Here is a 19,496-nt window from a genome sequence, read left to right on the forward strand (position 1 = left end):
AGTGTTCTGAGCAAAACAAAAATCAAACTCTACTTAACATTAGTATAACTTACTGCTGTATACATTCCTTTAAGTAATGTGAGAGTTGCAGTTACCTGGTAATTATGCATTTTCATTGAAAAGCCCTCTGAAAACAAGTATGTTAGTGTGTACAAGTAACTTACCTTACTCTGAGGGATGAAAAATAAATGAGAAATAATGCTAACACTACTCCATATAAACTTTAATATCAATTAAGTGCACTAAGCTCTGAGTTGTATGCTCACAACCTTTTAAAAGAACATCCTGAGTTGCACAGATATGCAGAAATGTGGGTAAGATTGTATTGGCTGGTAAATTTCTATCAATTTACATATGCCAGTTAGTACATTACAATCGGATATGAGACTATGTATTAGGAAATGCATGTCTAATTTATGTGAAGCAAGCTGTAGCTTAACATCCAGAATTCTGTAATCAATAAATCATTCCATATTTTGGTAGTGAAAGGCATTTAAATATTTAGGCAAAACAGGGGCATTTCCTTTTTTGCCTTTTCTGTAGCATAATGTCATTTTAAACCAGATCTTTTACTTTTCTTCTTGCCCCTCAAACTAAGTAGTTGACTAATCATAGTTACACCAAAACCAAAATTGATCATTGAGCTTCAGTATTCTCGTTAAGAAAACTTGTGCTGTTGGTGGTACTGACAGACCCAAGCAAGAATACAAGGTCTATTGCACTAGGCACTGTATAAGGACAATGAAACATTCCTTGTAATTTGACAAGCTTATGCTAAACTGTGTCAACTGTGTCAGATACTAATATCTCACCTGACATTTTTAAAACCCTGAGTTGGACTTCCTGAAGACTCTGAGTTTTTAGAACTGGCCATTGGCAAAAAGAAATCCAAAACGTGGAGTGCGTGTAAGTTTATGGTTCTGTCTTCTACAGCCGACAGCAGTTGGATGAAGTAGTTTGGAGGGGCACAAACTCTTCTGCCTTTTCAGCTGATTATAGTATTACATAAAATAATACTTTAGTAGCCACGTGAAATGGCTACTAGAAGCTTAGGAAGTTGGCAACTGAAAACAGCCCTGACTTTTCTTTGAAGAAGTGAATGGGAGAAGCGTGATGAGAGAACAAACAGTGATGAGGGGGAGGAGGAGATCTTCCAGCTACATGATGCTGAAGACTTTGGCAGTAGCTTGAAGTCTAGTTACTATATAAAGGCTAAACTCCTTCCTTGATCTCTGTGCAGTCTTTCCATCACCATCCCTGTGCACCACAGGGTGGCTTGGAGCCTTTATGTTTTGCCACAGACCATAACCTAAGGGGGGAAATTGCTTCCCCTCTTGGTCTTTCTGACGCAAGACAAAAAGTGGGAGTAAAGAAAGTTTTACTATTCTGTTCTTAAGTGGGGCGCTGAGGAGTAAGAATTGCTTAGTATCTTAATGAGAGTGGAGGTAGAAGCTGGTAGTAATCTCCAGTTATCTTGGTGTCCTGTCACTTTAGTTAACAAGGTCCTTTTTATGCTGATTAAATGGACTTTTTTGCTTTTTTAGACACATTGGACATGTTGGTTGGGATCCAAACACAGGTTTTGATGTAAGTAATTTAATAAGTTATTTAAGACACTGAATGGTTAAAAGCTTTTGAGGCTTTTTCATGTAAGTTATGAAGATTGGCATTAAATAAAAAGTTCACTGTACATTAAAATAGTTATAAATTGTGATTTTTATAATATGATGCAAACATAGATGTTGGATTGGAAAGGGAATAGGAGGGATCCGGGATTGAGGGGAAAAGATGCAAAACTTTGTACTTACCTCTCCTGAAATAGTCCTTTCTGACTGAAAAGTCAACCCAGAGACACGTACTTGGCTTTGCTATTCCTTTTACCTACATGGTTTGTGGTTTTTTTCCAATACAAATGATATTTTTAAAAATTCTTCTGTTTCAAGCTACTTAAAACTAATGTGTCTGACTTGCAGGTGAACAACTTAGACCCAGAACTGAAAAACCTGTTTGATATGTGTGGAATTTCAGAAGCTCAACTAAAAGACAAAGAAACTTCAAAGGTCATATATGATTTCATTGAAAAAACAGGAGGTGTGGAAGCTGTTAAAAATGAACTGCGCAGACAAGGTGGGATTCGTTTTATTTCCATGTAAAAATTCGCAGGGCATTTTTTTGCCTTAAGGATTAGAGTAGAAGCTGTTGATGATGAACGATTTTTGATTCTCTTCTCTGAACTTCATGTCACTGCAGTTGCACTGGATTTCATAATGTTTCTGTACACCATGCACTATGTAAAAATGTTCATGCATGACCCATGAGAGAACTTGTTCCCTAAAAGAATAAGGTTCTTACCTATGTCAGTTAAGTACTTTCCAGTAACACTTAGTCTGACTGCAAAGTAATGCAGTATGTTTGGTACAGGTTTTTCAGACTGTGTATGTTGCTTATTTATTTATAATCTCAATCTTACAGATAATTAAGATCTTAGAAGCCATATTGCTGTTGTCAGTTATGGTAGTAGTATATGGCTGGCTGACGGGTGTACGTATGGTGCCCATTTACCCTGGCAGCACTGTGTTAATGAGCCTTGCAGCAGCTAGAGACCTGCATATCTTACATAAAGTTTTTAAGGTGGGTTTTTTCTATTTTTAAAGTAAAAAGTGCTAGTTTTGAGCAGGCTTCTGCTGCAAGAAAATTCTCAAATAAGCTATTTCCTGCCTAACATGTAAATGTGATCTCAGCTGATGCATTATCTAGTGGAACATAAGTCAGTCTGAAAATTACACTGCCAATGTCAAACTTTAAAAAATTTGCCTAGAACACTTCTCAAGAGAAACAGGATATAAATGCCATTGAAATTACAGCAGTTTGAAACTAACGAATAAATTGTTCGAGTGACTGAAGAGATACACATTTAGGGTACAATGACTTGTTACATTTATTTCTTAGGTCCCCCGCGGTGGAGCGGTATGTATTTGAGCTGGCATCTAAGCATATGCTTCAAAATATTCATGCTGCTGTGTGATTTCTTTCCTAGACAAGAAACCTTAGTCCACATTTGTTTGACTGCAATACTAAAAATTATAGTCAAACTTCTTAGTTAAATTGCAAACAAAATTTCAGTTATGATTTTTTTTTCTCAGTAAGAAATCTGTCAGTTTCGTTATATAAGCTTAACTCTGTTTAAATGTTTATGGAGTTGTTGATCCCAGACTGCTGACCATAAAATTGGATTGAGAAGACTTGCATTGGAGTCTTATGACTAGTTTAAAATACTTTAAAAATGTCTATTTTTCTATTACGTATGTGTTAACTTCACGTTACGGCCACTTGCATGTATGCAATTGAAAGAAAAGCTGCCTCATCTTTAACATGCATGATAATAATCTACCTCTGTGCTTTTTGATAGAGGTAGATAAAATATTCCAGTGGGTTTATCCGCAATTATGTTACTTGATGTGTAGGCTTTACTGCTGTTTGAAGTGTTCTTTCTCAACTGAAATACATTTTTCTGTGTTTATTGCAAGAATTTCTGTGCTTACATATTCACCCTGCTAGAATGCTGACTAGAGAGTTGCAGACACATCGTTCTGTGTCAGTCGGACAGAAGTTACTTTGCTGTTTTTCCTGCCCTTTCCCTAGTTTTGGTACTGTTGGGTTTTGGGGTTTGGTTTTTTTTTTGGTTTGTTTTTTTTTTTTTTTTTAGTGACAATGCCATCAATAGAAGATTTAAAAAACTTTTTTTGTTGTTAGTGATGTACAGAATAATGTGCATTTATAAAAAACTAAATTGTTTTCTTGTTTTTGCTTGTACCATCTGTTTCGGGGAGAAGGGAGAGAGGATGAAGTAATGGTGCTCCCTCCTTGCTCCTCCTCCTGCCTCATTTCACTTCAATTGAGTTGCTGGCTGGGGTTAAACCATGACACCTTATAAAAACTCCTGAACTCTGTTTCCACAGATTGGATGTGGCTTATCTCTCTAGATATGATGCAGATAAACCTCTTTCCCACAAGAAAACTTAAACCTTGTGTTCAGAATGCACAGACACTACAGAGTCTGGACCATGACCATGTTGTGTATCTTTCTAGTAATACACAAAAACTGTCTGTAGTGCTTTCTGAGTAAGTTACATTTGAAAATACTGGCCTCCAATGGCCGAAAAGAAAACTACAGTCATATCAGCCAAAAAGCGGTGGGATTTTTTTAGATGAGGAGTGTTGGCAGTATATCTCTTGGAAAATACATGAAGTTTGAGAGGAGATTCTCCCCATGTTGTTCTTTTGAAGGGATGGAAAAAACCCAGCAGTTTGTGGAAATTAAGAATGTAACACGCAATTTTAGGAGGGGTATGTTTCTCTAAGATGAGCAGGGAAGGAGGCACTGAGGCACTAGTGTCCTGCTTCCTCAAAATCTCTTTTTTAGGGATATGCCTTCTGTATTCTAGTGCAGACAGCCTGCTTTCTCAGTACGTAACAGGAAGGACATAATCAAAGAGGTAAAGAAATATCTTCTTGTGTGCAATACCTTTTTTGTTATCAAAGCATATGAAATCAAATATGAATTTTCTTAGCTGTATCATGGCACCTGGATCGTTAAGTAGTTACGTGCAACAACCATGCAACCTAAAGTACCATAAGCCATTAGATGCTTAATGGAAGCGGAAATGAAACGGTGCTATTTAAAATGCCATTAGCAGAGCAAGTACATTTTAAGGCCACTTCATATAGAAATAATCCTGTGTTGAGGTAGCCCTGAAGTTGTTTCCTTTCTACAGTCCCAGCCATAAAGATACTGTTGGAACTGATTCTTAGTAAAAGGGATTAAGAGTCACTTTATGTTGCATCATAATGTATTAGTAGGGTTTTTTTTGTTACTAGAAGATGTTACTTCAAAAATATTTGCCTCTGTAATTCCCTAAATAATGGATAGTTTATAAAGTGGAAATTCTGTGCTTCACTTTAAGTGTATTTTCTAAAACCTCTTTCTCTTGCTTTCTGCCCTAGCTCAACAAAATTTTAGCGGATTCTTTTGAAATTTTTTTCTGTATTTTGTCATGAGAAATTGAAACACTGACTTAAAATACACTCAGATTATGAAGAAAATTACTACCATAGGACCAAACCAAAATTAATGACCAAGGTTGTTTTGCAACTTCAGTAGTCTTTTTATGTACCGCACCTGCTTCTTGCAGTGTTGATTCTTTTACAAAATACACCACAGACGTAGGGGCTATATTTGACTTGGTTTGCATTCCTATAAGCGTAGCTTACATTCAGCTGTCGTCAGCTTCATCCAGAATTGGTAGAGTTTGCACAGGCACAGAGATCCTTGCAAAAGGCAAGGCGAAGCCTTTTTCCTCTTTCTGCTAGTCTCTGAAAGGCTTACGGGTATTGAGTAGCAAGTAATTGTAAATTGGTTTGTTTCATTTCAGCTCCACCTCCGCCCCCGCCGTGCAGAGGAGGACCCCCACCACCGCCACCACCACCTCCCCATAGCACTGGCCCTCCTCCCCCCCCGGCCAGGGGCCGAGGGGCACCACCACCACCTCCTTCCAGAGCTCCCACGGCGGCACCTCCACCTCCACCGCCATCTCGACCTGGTGCAGCAGTGCCCCCGCCTCCTCCCAACAGGATGTATCCTCCGCCGCCACCAGTGCATTCCTCATCCGCACCCTCCGGCCCTCCTCCTCCGCCACCACCACCCACAAGTGGGTCATCTGTTCCTCCACCACCTCCTCCTCCTCCACCCCCTCCTGGTCCGCCTCCACCACCAGGCCTTCCTTCAGAGGCTGATCACCAGCTTCCAGTTCCTGCAGGAAACAAAGCAGCACTCTTGGATCAAATCAGAGAAGGGGCTCAGTTAAAGAAAGTAGAACAGAACAGTCGACCAGTGTCCTGCTCAGGAAGAGATGCACTGTTAGACCAGATACGACAGGGTATACAGCTGAAATCTGTGAGTAAAAGCTGCTTCTCGCCTGTGTTCCCTAGGGACCTGCAGATGGCTGCAGTGCTGCAGTGTGAACGGTACACTGTGGCTCTGGTTTGAGCTGAATCATAACTTTTAGGGTTTTTGAATTGATGCTTTAAACAGTAGTACTGAGAAAATGCTTAGAACACATATTTGCTGTAGATGAGTATTGGTGCATGAAGTTATCCTTCTTTCAAGCTCGCTGCTCACTTTTCAGTAAAGCTTTAAGCATAAATGCTACAATGATGATGATATCACAATACTGTGGCTGTAAAGAATGTTTGCAAGAACTATGAAAGATTGATGGTCTCCTGAATACTTCAGTAAAATCATCTAAACAACTGCAGGGGATGAGTTCAGCAGTAATGGCAGTGGAAGGCAAACACTAGATTTTTTTTTTCTTCTTCTTTCTTTCGGTCTGTCTGTCTTCTCCCCCCTGCCCATCTTAAAATGGACCTGTGGTCTGCAGATGTTGAGGCTTGTAAGGAGGTGGCTGCCTGAGTCTGGAAAAGTGCCACCCATGGGGTATGCCTCTGCTGTTCCTGCTGCAGCTCAGGCTATCAGGCTATTACTATTACTATTTTTTCTTGATGTCACTGAATATCTTCAAAATAATTCTGCCTGTAGGTCTTTTTTTTTTTTTTTTTCTTTTTTGGGGGGGGTGGGACGGGACTCTTCTGCACTTGAGGCTTCTGATGTAAAAAGTGTGAGGGCATGTTAATATTTATTTGCCATTACAGGGATGCAGTATCAAAGTCTATTACTTTCAGCAGGGATTATCAATCCAAAGAAAGCAGACCTGGTTAACAAGCCCAAACAAGAAAAAATATTTTGTGGTATATACCAACAGTAAAATAAATAATGATTCTGCAGCCACACAGGTCATGCTTGTACAACCATATTAAGAAGCTTTCCTTTAGCTGAGCATTCACTTCATGATAGTCAGAGCTGAAATATTTAATATTGAGTATGGACTAACTACAGTTGTATCATATGGCAAAAGAGGAAAGGTTGACTTCTGTATAAATAACTTAGCCTGAGCTGAAGAAACAAACTGCAGTTTCACTCTTCCTTCTGGCTGAAAATAAACTCATTAATCTTATAAGAAAGTTTGTCTTGAATTTTATCGGTTCTGTTTTGCTAATTGCATCTTTCTACTGTATCCTTTTTTCCAAGGTATCTGATGGTCAGGAGAGTGCACCACCTACACCTGCACCCACCTCAGGAATTGTGGGTGCATTAATGGAAGTTATGCAGAAAAGGAGCAAAGCCATTCATTCTTCAGGTGAGTCTGATAGAATTTTTGCGAGCTCACGGTGTCAGGTTTTGAAAAGTTAACGCTTCTATTTGACATAAAGTATTGTTGGGAAATAGCATGGATTTCAGCATATAGTCCAATACAGAATGCTCTAGGCAGACCCTTAGTGATGGGTTGAATGGTTACTTCCTGCTCCTTTGAATTACTGGTGTAGTTTGCAGTAATACTGAATTAAAAATTACTAATAAGGATTTTTTTTTAACTGAATTATTTTTATCCACTAGAAGTCTGATGAAATAAGTTGTCAAAATGTTTTGGAAGGCAGGTTTTTAATGCTTCCTGTTTCTCGAAGCCAAAGCACTTGGAAAAGATTCATGCTCTTAAAACTGTGGCTTCCATTGTGCTTTGGGTGCCACCTGCTGGATAATAATCAGATAACTAGCGTTACTTGACTAGTCCCACACTAGTACTGAATCGACTTTTCACACTTCAGTGCTTGGAAGAAATAAGGCTGCAAGAGGATTTGCATTTCTCAAATACCAGCTTGTAATAAATGCAGTTCAGTAACTGCAGTGCAGCTGTTTGGTTACATCTCTTCTGTTTAGGCTCTGATGTATTTTTCTTCCAGAGCTTACCTTGATACTAAAACCACGGTTGCAGTCTGCAGACCATTTGACTAAGTACAATATAGTTTGTTGATTTGCTGCCCTATGTAGTAATCTCCAATTTTGGTACTTACATAAATTAAATACTGGAAGGGTACTACATACAGCATTTTCCTAGGGAAGGTGTCAGTGGTTTAACCCCAGCCAGCAACTAAGCACCACACAGCTCTCTCTCACTCCCCCCCCCCCCCCCCCCGCCCCAGTGGGATGGGGGAGAGAATTGGGGGGGCGGGGCAGGGGAGTAAAACTTGTGGGTTGAGATAAGAACAGTTTAATAGAGAAGAAGAAACTAATAATGATAACAAAAATAATAAAATGACAATAATAATAGTAAAAGGATTGGAATATACAAGTGATGCACAGTGCAGTTGCTCACCACCTGCTGGCTGATGCCCAGTTAGTTCCTGAGCAGCAGTTCCCCCCAGCCCCACTCCCCCCAGTTTATATACTGGGCATGACATCATATGGTATGGAAATACCCCTTTGGCCAGTTTGGGTCAGCTGCCCTGCCTGTGTTCCCTCCCAACTTCTTGCACCCCTCCAGCCTTCTTGCTGGCTGGGCATGAGAAGCTGAAAAATCCTTGAGTTTAGTCTAAACATTACTTAACAACAACTGAAAACATCAGTGTGTCATCAATATTCTTCTCATACCGAGCCCAAAAGAAAGCACTATACCAGCTACTAGGAAGACAATTAACTCTATCCCAGCTAAAACCAGGACAGAAGAAAATGCTCTTGCCTAACAAATAAGTAGTTTAATTTTAACAGGCTACAATTTTTTAAATTATGTTGCCTATAAAAATAGTGGAAGGCTGAATAAAGTTAACAACCAACATTGCTGTTGAAGTTGGTGTGCATTACACAGCTTAGAATATTCCATTAACCACAATGGTCTTTAGCTCAAAGGTTTTTTTATCTGCTTGTACAGTAAACAGCTATCCCATTATGTAATAAACCTGGGGAAGAAGTTCTTGCGTTTCAGAAATTAATCTGTCCTTGAAGCTTAAAACCCAATATGGAACAAGCTGGCCACTCTCACATTTTCTAAGAAAGAGTAGTAAGTTTTAAATGAGAAATTCTGATTCTTTTTCTCATAGCAGAAAACAAGATACATTTTTTTCCTACCTGGGGAAAGGAATGAGAAAGAAAACAAGTTAGACTCAACTTTCAGCCAGTACCTATCTAAACTGAATGTCATGTCTAGAAATCTTAAAATAGAGTATTACCAAATGTACTGTTGTGACCTCCTTGAACTGATTGTTCTGTTCTCAGAAAGTTGTGGGAGAAATCAATACCACTTTTTCCATGTTAATTCAGTGCATGCAAGTGACTTGCTTTTTTTGTCTTAAACAGATGAAGATGAGGATGAAGATGATGAAGAAGACTTTGAGGATGATGACGAATGGGATGATTGATCATATATTATTATATATATATATTTTTTAAGGTGAATGATATACTAAACACTACTTTCTGTCTATGGATTCTGTAAAATTATCATGTAAATGTTCTACCAATTTGCTGTATATTTTTGTTGCCTTTTGCTTTTTTATTAATCTGTGCAATACCTCATTTAATCTGTAAAGGTTTGTCATAATCCTCTACAAAGCTACTCCCTGTTAATGTGTGCAAGTTTACACCTGGATGATCATGTACATGTGAATACTTTCCATTCCATCAATAAGGGAGTTTAAATGTAATATGTGAGACTGACAAAAACCTTAATGTAATTTAGTTATAATGCAAGAAGGAAAACACTATTTTCATACCCTACTTTTTCTGTATCTAAATTTCTTATTAAAACCTAGTATAGCACTATGTTCTTTAAGTGATGCAGCTCTTAGTTTATTTAGCCCCCTTCATTTCAAATGCAATGCTACATGAATGTTGAGGCTGGTTTATACTATTGCATGGTTTCAAATACATCACAACATTGCAGTTCAAATCTTAGCAGTATGCTTTACATAAAACAAAATCACTACAGAAATGCACAACTAGTTGTGAAGATTACCTTGCCCTAACTGTAGCAATACTGACTGCTATTGAACAGCAGTGGTAATTAATCCTTCAATTAGGGAACTCTATCTGAAGCTGAACAGGGTGGCTTTACATTGTAATAGTGGTAAAAGCATCTTTGATACAGACAAGTTCAGTCTTTTTGGGTTTGTTTTTTTTTTTCCTTCCCAGCTCTTACTTTCAGAATGAAGAAGTGTAAATTACTGGGGGCTATACTGGAGGCTGGCAATTGCTACAGTTTGATTTATTTTTAAAATCAATTTTATGTGGTTTTCAGGCTGAAGGGCTGCGTTTAATGCTTGCTTCAATAATGTTTAATTACTTTTTTAAATTTGTAGGACATTGGTGTATTAATAAAGTAAACATAAGTGGTATTACTTTGCAGTCTTTGCGTTATGGTACACAACAAATGCTAAAACACCAATCCTACATCCATAAAGTTGAAAAGCCATTAACTCAGAATATACACTTTGAATAAGTACTGAACTTTATGGCAATATTCTGTCTTCGTATGTTGGCTTTAAGACCAAGGGTTGTGATGAAGATCAAGAACCCGATTCACAAGAGTAGTATTTGAGTAAGTGGACGGAAAATGGGTTTCTCATTTCACAGCTTGCACATTTATATAAGTTGTACTTTGTAGTGCAGTAAACATTGGCATATCTGCCTATTACAAAATACTAATCTATGCTATGTGGGTATTTAATATCTGCAGCATTAATTACTGTACTTACTGTAACTTTCAGGTAGAAAATCTTTTTAAAAACCACATTATCTGACACGGAATGTTTAGTTAAGTCAGTCATATTTGGAGCATAGTTAATGCATAGTGTCCTGGGTCTCTGACTGTAGTCAAGCTATCAAACTAAATTTAAGTTATCGGAATTGTATTGACTGAAACCCAGTGTTGACCTGATCTTGACAGGCTGGACCTGCATGATACGGCTTGGATTTCTAACCCAGTTATAACTTAGTCTTTAGCGAATTAATTTAGTCATACGAGAAGAAAGGAAAGTTGCTGAAAAGTAGTGGGAGAGGTAAGGTTGTAGTTAAATTATTCAGAGGATGCTAACTTCCTTCTAAGGGTAATTTAAGCACATAACTTGAGGAAAAAAATTTCCAAGTGGTCTCACTTTCTTGCGGTAACTTTTGCATTGCCCTCTGCTGCTAGAAACACTTCCTACTAGCTTTGCTGCTGTAATGGCTTGAGCATTGGATCAAGTGCAAGTGCAGCCTGGGGTAGCTAATGGCAGTGGAGTTAAGAACTTGTGTATAAGGAAAATATTTGTATGGCTTTCATATAACTTCTGGCACTGCTCCCTTATTTTTTATTGCATATAGGGCATTTTAAGATTAAGCAACGAGGCCTAGTGGTTTTCCTAACATGCTACTTACTAGATATGTTTAGCTGTTATGTTCCCAGAATTGGAATTTCTGTAATATAGTTAACTATTAAGCATCACAGTTCATTAATCAAACTTCTATTCCACGTTTTGGGAGCTCTGAAGTTACCTGATTGAATAAAACTTTGATTTGTAGATACTGGCCAAAGAAAGCTTCTGGGTTTTCTATTTCTTTTTCTTCATGGAAAAAGTACACTCACATTCTGTGGTGTCCAGGTTAATATTTACTTTAAAGTAGTGTTTGTACATGATAAATTTCAGGCATAAAGACTGCAATGGCAGTTAAGTTAGTCATAACTGCATGCTTCAGCACTCCGCCACTTGCACTATGAGCAGAAGATAGCATTTCATGATACTGGTGCATTGTTGCTAAACATTGTAATGAAGGCCTCTCTTATATATTCTGGTTAAATGACTGTCCAGATAGCCTTAGCAATTAACAAACTAGCATGAGGCTTTTGTATCTCAACACTCTATGTGCATAGACAATATCAGCTAGCCACTTGTACGTATGAAATCCGTAAGAACTTCTCAATCATTCAGTTTTCCATTTATCGAACTGAAATTTTTAGTATGTGAATTTTTGAAATGTACAGTGAATAGGATGTTGCACTGGTGGCAATTCATCATGGAGCATAATAAAATTAATTTGACCCAACTAGTGTAAAACTGTGTGGTTTTTAAGTGCTAATTGTGGCACAGCTTTTAAAATAGATCTGCATATTGATTACACACTTTAAAAGTAACTTCGGTCACCTAGCCAAGTTCACAAAGCAGTAAATAGCCACTGTCAAATCGCAGTAGTTTTCATGTCTCTGGAAAGTTGGATTGTGCTAGCGAATAAACACAATGAGTAAGAATGTGACACCCTCTCCTCCTGGCAGATCTCGCGGCAGCTCAGCAGCCTCCCTGGAAACAGCTAGTGCCGCAGGCAAGTGCAATAATCCAGCAACAGTTCAAGGTCAAACAAACATGGCTTCATTAATAAACACTCTAGAAGGAGTACTAAATAGTTAACTCTTGTCGATGAATGCTCTGACTTAGGAGGGTTTTACAGATGCGTATCTTTGTCTGGCATGTTGTAATGTTTGAGCTTGGGACACTTCAGCAGTCTGCTCTCCTCCACTAAAGCAGCTGAAGAGTCCAGCATTTCAAATTTTTATCTGGGGTACACGTTCTCTTGAAGTTCAGTACTTCTCCGCTTTTTAGGCCTTAAGTGCAAGGGAGAGTTGGAATTGTTACTTACAGGGTGTGCTGAGGTATAGAATTATTTCCTCTCCGCTTACTGAACAGAAGCTTAAAACATGCTTTTGAAAGGAGGCTTTTCTTTCCATTTTTTTATATGACAATGGTTACTTTCCCGGTGTAAGATGTATGTGAAGGGGGAGAAAGGAGGAAAGATCCTTTTGTTTTTGTTTAAGACTGTTACCAATCCATTGCAACAGCCTTTATCTAATCATTAGAGGAATTCCTGGTCTAATTAAAGTCCCTGAAGCTTAAGTACAGTGATAAGCAGCTTTATTTATAGAAAAGTGAAAATGGTTTAGGGAAGCTTAGGAGATTCTAAACCTCTGTCTCTCAGAGGACCGGTGTTAACCTCTAGCCCTGCAGTAAGGGCTCCTGTTGCTATGTATTTGTTTACTGCCTGGGGTTTTCTTGTGAGTGAGAAGAAGGAAGGGGTAGGGTAGCACGAACTGGAACGTGAGCTGTGGAGGTTTAATGTCCACGTTTAAGCCTGACACTTCTCTCTAAGGTAGTGTTTGAAAGTTTGGGGATATTTATACAGTTGTGGAAGAGACTTTTTTAATCACCAAACTGGTATGGCATGTCTGCTGGTTTGTGCTTGAAAAAATAAACCATTAGTTGTTTGAAATGAAAGATTTGAAATTAATGTAGATACACATTGAGAAGTAGAATTGTTGCATCTATATCGAAATAGAAATAATGAGTTGTTTTCTGACAAATTTTGTCAGGCTGAGGTTTGCAATATTTGTCGAGGAACCTGCTAAAATGAGCTAGAATAGTAATTTACCAGGTATTCAAATTTTTCTCTAATGTAGTTTTGGGTAATACCTGCAGGACTTACCCATCTATAACCAGCTTAATACACATCTGAAATTGTGAAGCTTGATATTTTATATTTATCGTGGTTTTTATCTGTTAGTACTGACAAACATACTTAAAGGCCTTTTGCTAATGCGCTAAAGAGTTTTTGGAGTCTTTTTGGAGTGAAATTCTTGAGCCATTACTTCATGTGTGTGTTTTTTCCCTCCCTGAAGCTTAATCATCTTTTCTGAGTTTTGTTACTCAAGCAGCATGAATTTTAAATTTGTTACTTGAGGATTAGATGAGGGGTTGTAAGGTTTTCTGAAGAAAAAACTTCAGAGAAGTTTTAAAAAAACAGAACAAGTTCAAAACCAGCCATAACCTGTGTTATATTTTTGTACATACCAGCTGGGGGACACAATACGATCTGGAGTTTAAAGCTTAAGAAATATGATCATGCTTGTATCGTATATCAGACACAAAGTATTTGCTTAAATGCCATCAGCAGGCACGCAAAATCAGGAATCGGCTCTTCTGGATGTTGATGCCAAAAACCAGGCAACTGCCAGAGCATTTGAGCTGGATTTGGAGCCCTTTGTTAGTAGATACAGCTTTCCCAGATGCTCAGGATACAAGTTACACAGACTGTCAAGAAACCTGCATCCTTTTTTTTTTTTTTTCTTTTTTTGTTTTACTAGACAGAATTTTTATGGTTACCATAGTCTTTTGGACCAAAACAGTGCTTATTTCATCATCAAGGGAAGAAATGTTCCTCAGCGTGTAGTCCTTTGTCAGGGTTATGCCTGTTCAACTGTCAGCAGAGAACCTGTCTTTATTTTTAACTTCAGAATGAAATGGAAAAGTGGCCTAGACCCAGTTAATAAACACGTTTTTTGTGGTTAGTCTCCTGAGGGTAATGTCTGTAAGCGTGAAAGGCAAATGGCTAAGGCAGAAATCTGCTAGGTAGTAGCATTCTTTTTCGAAATCCTACATCAAGAATTGTTTTCACCACTAGTAGCTTTAGTACCTAATCCTTAGAGACTATATTACTAAAACTTGCTGCTGTCCCCAAGACAGGCAAGAGGACGAGTAGTTCTGGGGAGACCAAGCGAGCCTCTCTGCTGCCGGTCGTGTTAAACAGCACTCAGGCCTGCGTTCTGTGGTTTTGATCGTGCTAGTAGTGGGTTATCCAGTACAAAACCAAATAGCAAGCTCTTTGTATCAAAGTTGGTGCCGAGAGCACATGACAGGGAAGATACAGACCGTGATGTTGCTGTTGGGTTTGGTTTTGAAATGGGGATGCCTTTGGTTAGTTCTCAGCATCCCATCCAGCTCCTGTCTAGGTGTGCTGCCCTTTTCATTTGTGAGTCACTATGATCCCTGGATGAAAAGCGGAGCAGGATGGTACCTGGACCTTTTCGTTTCTTCTATAATTTGCCAAACAGAAATAATACATCTTTAAAAGTATTTCTAGATGAGTTTTCTAAAACTCCTGTCTGAATGGCATACTGTGGTTTGGAGAGGAAAATGCTGATTTTCTTGGCAGGAGGTCTCCCTGCAGACTCTCTGCTCTTAGAAAAGTATTTGAATATGGCACATTACATTGCTAATCTTCTCCTCAGCCAGGCAACCCATCACATGTGGGTTACTCCTTGTGGAGAAAATACTTCTTAAAAACTTACTGTGTATTCCATATGAATTACTCTAATTCTAATGCAAGCTATCAGATAAAATGCAGAATTCTTATCGGCCTGGGAAAAAAAGGAAAGTACCAACAAAATTTAAGATCTCAGCCAGCAAGATGCCTGGGAAGGCAGCTCAGCCCTACTAGGTTTTTTTAGTGGCCAAAATGGAGATAAATACATAGCAAGAGTGTTCAGAGACCCTATAAAAACATTTTAAAAAATCTGATTGTAAGTCTGTGGAAGGATCAATAGAGTCCAGTAAAGCAAGATGAAGAAAAACTGTGTGAAATCATTCTTTAATGTTTAAAGGATCCCTTTTGTGCTGTCACATCCTCCATGCTGGCCTTACAGGAGCTGGGATACTCTTCTGACTCCTGCTAAACTGATGTCCGACCCAGATAACTGAAGTGTCTCTTTCTCACAGATACATTATCACATCTCAGCCCTTGGTACTCTTGGCCATTCTGGTCTTCGCTACCAATTCATTATTCCTGGACAGCTCTCCAAACTCATCATGAAACACAGTTAGCACAATTGCCTATTGCTGAAGAATACTCGGAGATACTAAATGACCAGTAGAGAAAGCTTTGTGCTGATTGCTCTGACGAGCAACGTGAGATGGGTTGCTGGTCAAAGGATAGCTGTAATCCAAGACGCATTCTTCAAGGAGTCAACGCCACAAAGATCACTGCTGGCATAGAAAACAAAAAAATACTGGAATCTTTCATTGCCGCTGGGCATGTTGCCTGGTTCATTGTGCGAGCTGACTCTCTACACTGTGGGCCTCAGGAGATCACGTGGACCTTGGGCAGTGACCGGTCAGGATGATCATCATTGACCAACCAGGCTACCTTCAGCTATGCTGCAGTGGAGGAGATTTGGTAAGACTGTGTATTCTGCCATGTAGAAATGAATTGTCACGCTCTTACCTGTAGATGTAATGTATCTCTGTTTCTTGAAAGGCTGTAGCTGCAACCCCGATTGAAATCGAATGCTATGGTAGTTGAAGTTGTTAGTTGTGTTCCTTGTGTTTTCACTGACAGAACAGCCTTTTTGTTGGTCCTGTAATCCTCCAGGAGTGTGATACAGTATGAGATCATTACAGATCTTTGTGGTTCCTGACTTGCCAATAAAACTAGATTACATGCTTCCTTATGTCCGTCCCCAAGCCATTTTCAGCACTAAGCCTTGTACCTTTGGCCCATTCTTCAGATGTTCCCTCTCTGCTTAAATGGAACTAGCGCATTCTGGAAGACAGTAAAAAAGTCAATCTATCTGAATATTTGCCGTCTAGTCCATTCTTGGCCGTAAAACTCATTCAGCTTGTTAGCAGGAGGACAGTGCCCTGGATGGTGCTGCTGCCGTGTGTGGCCGAAGCACCTTGTCTAACCTCTGTCTCTTGGTGCTCTTGGAGGTGACTCCAAAGAGTGGTGGCCATCAGGGAGGACTGTCTGCGTGGGGTAGCTCAGCAGTGTGTACAGAAACCTGCAGTGAACATGATGGGAGTCGTCCCCATGCAGCAGGCCCCTTGGCTCAGCGTTCAAGAGATTTAGCTGTATTCTCTCTCAGAAGTAGATGATGTGTTACTGAAAAATCGGGCTGGGATGCATCCCAAAGTAGGCTTCTACATTTGTCCAACTCGGTCACTCTTCAGACTCTGTTTATCTCCATGGGCTGTAAATAGAGCGTAGACACCCATTGATCAGGTAGGCATCCATACTTCAGACACTTAGATGTAGGTATCTTGCCTGATTCCAGACCTCACCCCAGCTTGCCCTGTGCCTCAGTTGCCCATCTGTGTAATGGTGGCAACAGTGTCTCAAGTGACGCATATAATTACATATAGACCATGGTACTTCAGTCCAGACATGTGACACTTAAAATATTTTCAAATGCCCTTTTACTTGTTAAAATTTAGTTATCTCCATTCTCAGAACAAAAACATTAAATAAGACTTCTTTCTTTCTACTAGGCCTGTTTTTTTGAATCAGTAGCCATTTTTAAGTTCTCAGAAAACAAAACCCACCTGAATCGTGTCTGTAAACCAGAGTTAATCTAACAGTTCAGTTATCTGTGCATGCAAATAGTGGCTCATACTCTAGCGTTGTCTTAAACTGCTTTTGAATTTAATATCTCCTGTGTGATCAGAACACTGGAAAGAAAGCCGCAGCATGCAGTTCTCCTCGGATTGGTTTTAAGAAACTAAAAAAGTTTTAATAAACTGTGGAAAAACTTGAGTTTGGGGACTTAAAGTTATAAAGCAGTTGCTAATCCCGTGGTTTGCAAGTGAAATGCGCTCGGCACATTTGCAGCACACCCTCTCCCAGCAGCTCCTGTCGGGAGCATTGCGCTGTGATTGACGGTCTCAGAAGCTTAACTGATCCTGAACAGGGAGTCCTTGCCAGGGCGAGCCACCCGAGCCCCGGTGCCGATTGGCAAGCAAACCTGCCCAAGATTATTGCAGGCAGCGTTTGTACGAGCGGCAGCCGCTATGTACGGCCCGATCGTATGGCCGCTCGGCTCTGCCTATTTCACGTGTCGGACTTCCTTGCTGATTGGCTATGAACGGTCATGCGTTTCTCCCTAAAGATGTAAAGAACATTAGTTTCAAGCGTGCAAGCTGTTATAAAATCCCAGGAATCGGTGCCTGTTCTGAATCCCTGCAGGTCTGCAAGACGGAAGGGTGCAGCAGTGCTGCTGCCACTTTCAGAAAGCTCAGGGGCCTCGTAAGATTTTAAGTACAGGAGACATTCTGTTTATTGCTTGGATTTACTGCAGCTCCGTGTGCGCTGGCTCCTGCCGGTTTCGTCTTACTGCCTCGTCTCTCTCTATCGTCTTGGTTTGAAAGGGGCCATCCTGTTTCCGTCAGGGTGCACGTTAAAGCTCTGACTTTGTTTGAGGAAAGGCAGCCAATAGCTTTGAAGTGTGTGATAGTATTTTTGCTGTGGAATGACAGTCACACTCTATATCCCCCAGCCTTTCTGATCATCACAGGACATTCAGAGAAATTGTGACTGGATGTGGCTGAAATCAGATTGATTTACTTTCCTCTATTAAATTTCTTTTTTGCTATTTGCACTCGATAAATACTACAGCCGCAGGGTAAAAATGTGTCAGTTATTTCAGCTGTACAATGTGATCCATGCTTACTTAAAACTGTTGGACTTGCCATATATTTTAAGATGCCAACTAGGATTTTATTAATCTTTCTGCATAATTTTCGGTGAACAGCTGCACCGTCAACTTGGAGAGGTCTTCCAAGAAACACAAGGGCAAATGTAGCTCTTTAAATCTGACCTCCTGTTTTATTACTATGAAGACAGTTGGGTTCTAATTTAGCAGCATCTATTTTGCAGTATTAAAGAAAGAAAAAAGAAAAAAAAATATTGTATTTTGTGTTGCAAATTTGACTGAAACTGGCAAAATGTTTCAGCCCAATGCAACTTCTTAAGTTCTTGCTAAACAGAAGCTCATAAACGTACTAACCCCGAAGGTTTTTCATTCAGATTAAATATTGGTTATTCTCTGCATGAGTGTGCCAGCATTTTGTTCAGGACCTCTAAGTATTTTCCTAACACTAGCCAGAGAGGACTGCAAGACGTTCTGTAAAGGGTTCAGGAGACAGAATGTTACTGCTCAAATTGCAAATGGGGAAGGCTCATTTCACCAAGGCTTTTGCAGAATTTTGTGATAAAGGTACGTGCTCTACCCATTGCTCCTTGTTTCCAGCAGCATTGCGTTTTACCCAGTCATGAAATCTTTTCACCAAGCCGTATTTAGAACTACTACACTGGAGTGAAGTCATAGTGTGGTATGGACTCAATCAGTCAAACTGTTGGGATGTTCTGGAAATAGATGGGATGGGAGCTCGGCAACAGCAAACGCAGCGGTACGGCAGTACTTAACTAGCAGTAAGTAGTCTCAGTCTCAGAGAGCAACGTGTGTTTAATTGGTGTGATACTTCAACCACAGGTTTGCTAAGGAATACAGCTATTAGTTTGTAGAGTGAGTCCCTTTAGGGTTACTTTTTATAATGTTCACCGAACAGCTCTCATGTACCATAGCTGCCTGCTGGGGACACGTGGTCTAGGATTGTCTGCATTTCATCGCTGTTTCCTCTTAAATGTATGCTATCTCAGAGAAGAATATAGCTGATGTACAAAACATAAGGTTACATTGGAGATGGGAGCATCTGAAGCAATCCGCACAGTATGTACAATCAAAGCCCCCAGACTTCTCTCCCTGGGGCACATGGGCATTTGGCAGAATTCACAGAGCAGAAACAAAGACTGGAATTACAGGCTTGAGAAGGGATTTGTTAGGCAATCTGAGGCAGTGCCCCATTACACAGAAAGACATCAGTCTGTACAAGAATATATCAAGAGATCCACAAGTTCATGTTACAGTTTTGGCAATTATTGCAAGCTGGCAAAACATTTGGCCTTCGTAACGGGG

At 39.7% G+C, this 19,496-nt stretch overlaps 1 protein-coding gene across 2 annotated transcripts in view; it reads left to right on the top strand.

The window, feature by feature from the left end:
- Positions 1–11,968, top strand: part of WASL (WASP like actin nucleation promoting factor) — a 53,386-nt gene extending 41,418 nt beyond the window's left edge. For both annotated transcript variants that reach the window (XM_049813617.1, XM_049813619.1), the window contains 5 exons: positions 1,545–1,587; positions 1,974–2,127; positions 5,433–5,953; positions 7,145–7,253; positions 9,245–11,968. In XM_049813617.1, the coding sequence (XP_049669574.1) occupies positions 1,545–1,587; positions 1,974–2,127; positions 5,433–5,953; positions 7,145–7,253; positions 9,245–9,306 (889 nt within the window). In that variant the 3' untranslated portion in view covers positions 9,307–11,968. The remainder of the gene's footprint in view (positions 1–1,544; positions 1,588–1,973; positions 2,128–5,432; positions 5,954–7,144; positions 7,254–9,244) is intronic.
- The last annotated feature ends 7,528 nt before the right edge of the window (positions 11,969–19,496 follow it).

Source organism: Accipiter gentilis, chromosome 11, assembly GCF_929443795.1.
Source record: "Accipiter gentilis chromosome 11, bAccGen1.1, whole genome shotgun sequence".
NCBI lineage: Eukaryota > Metazoa > Chordata > Aves > Accipitriformes > Accipitridae > Astur > Astur gentilis.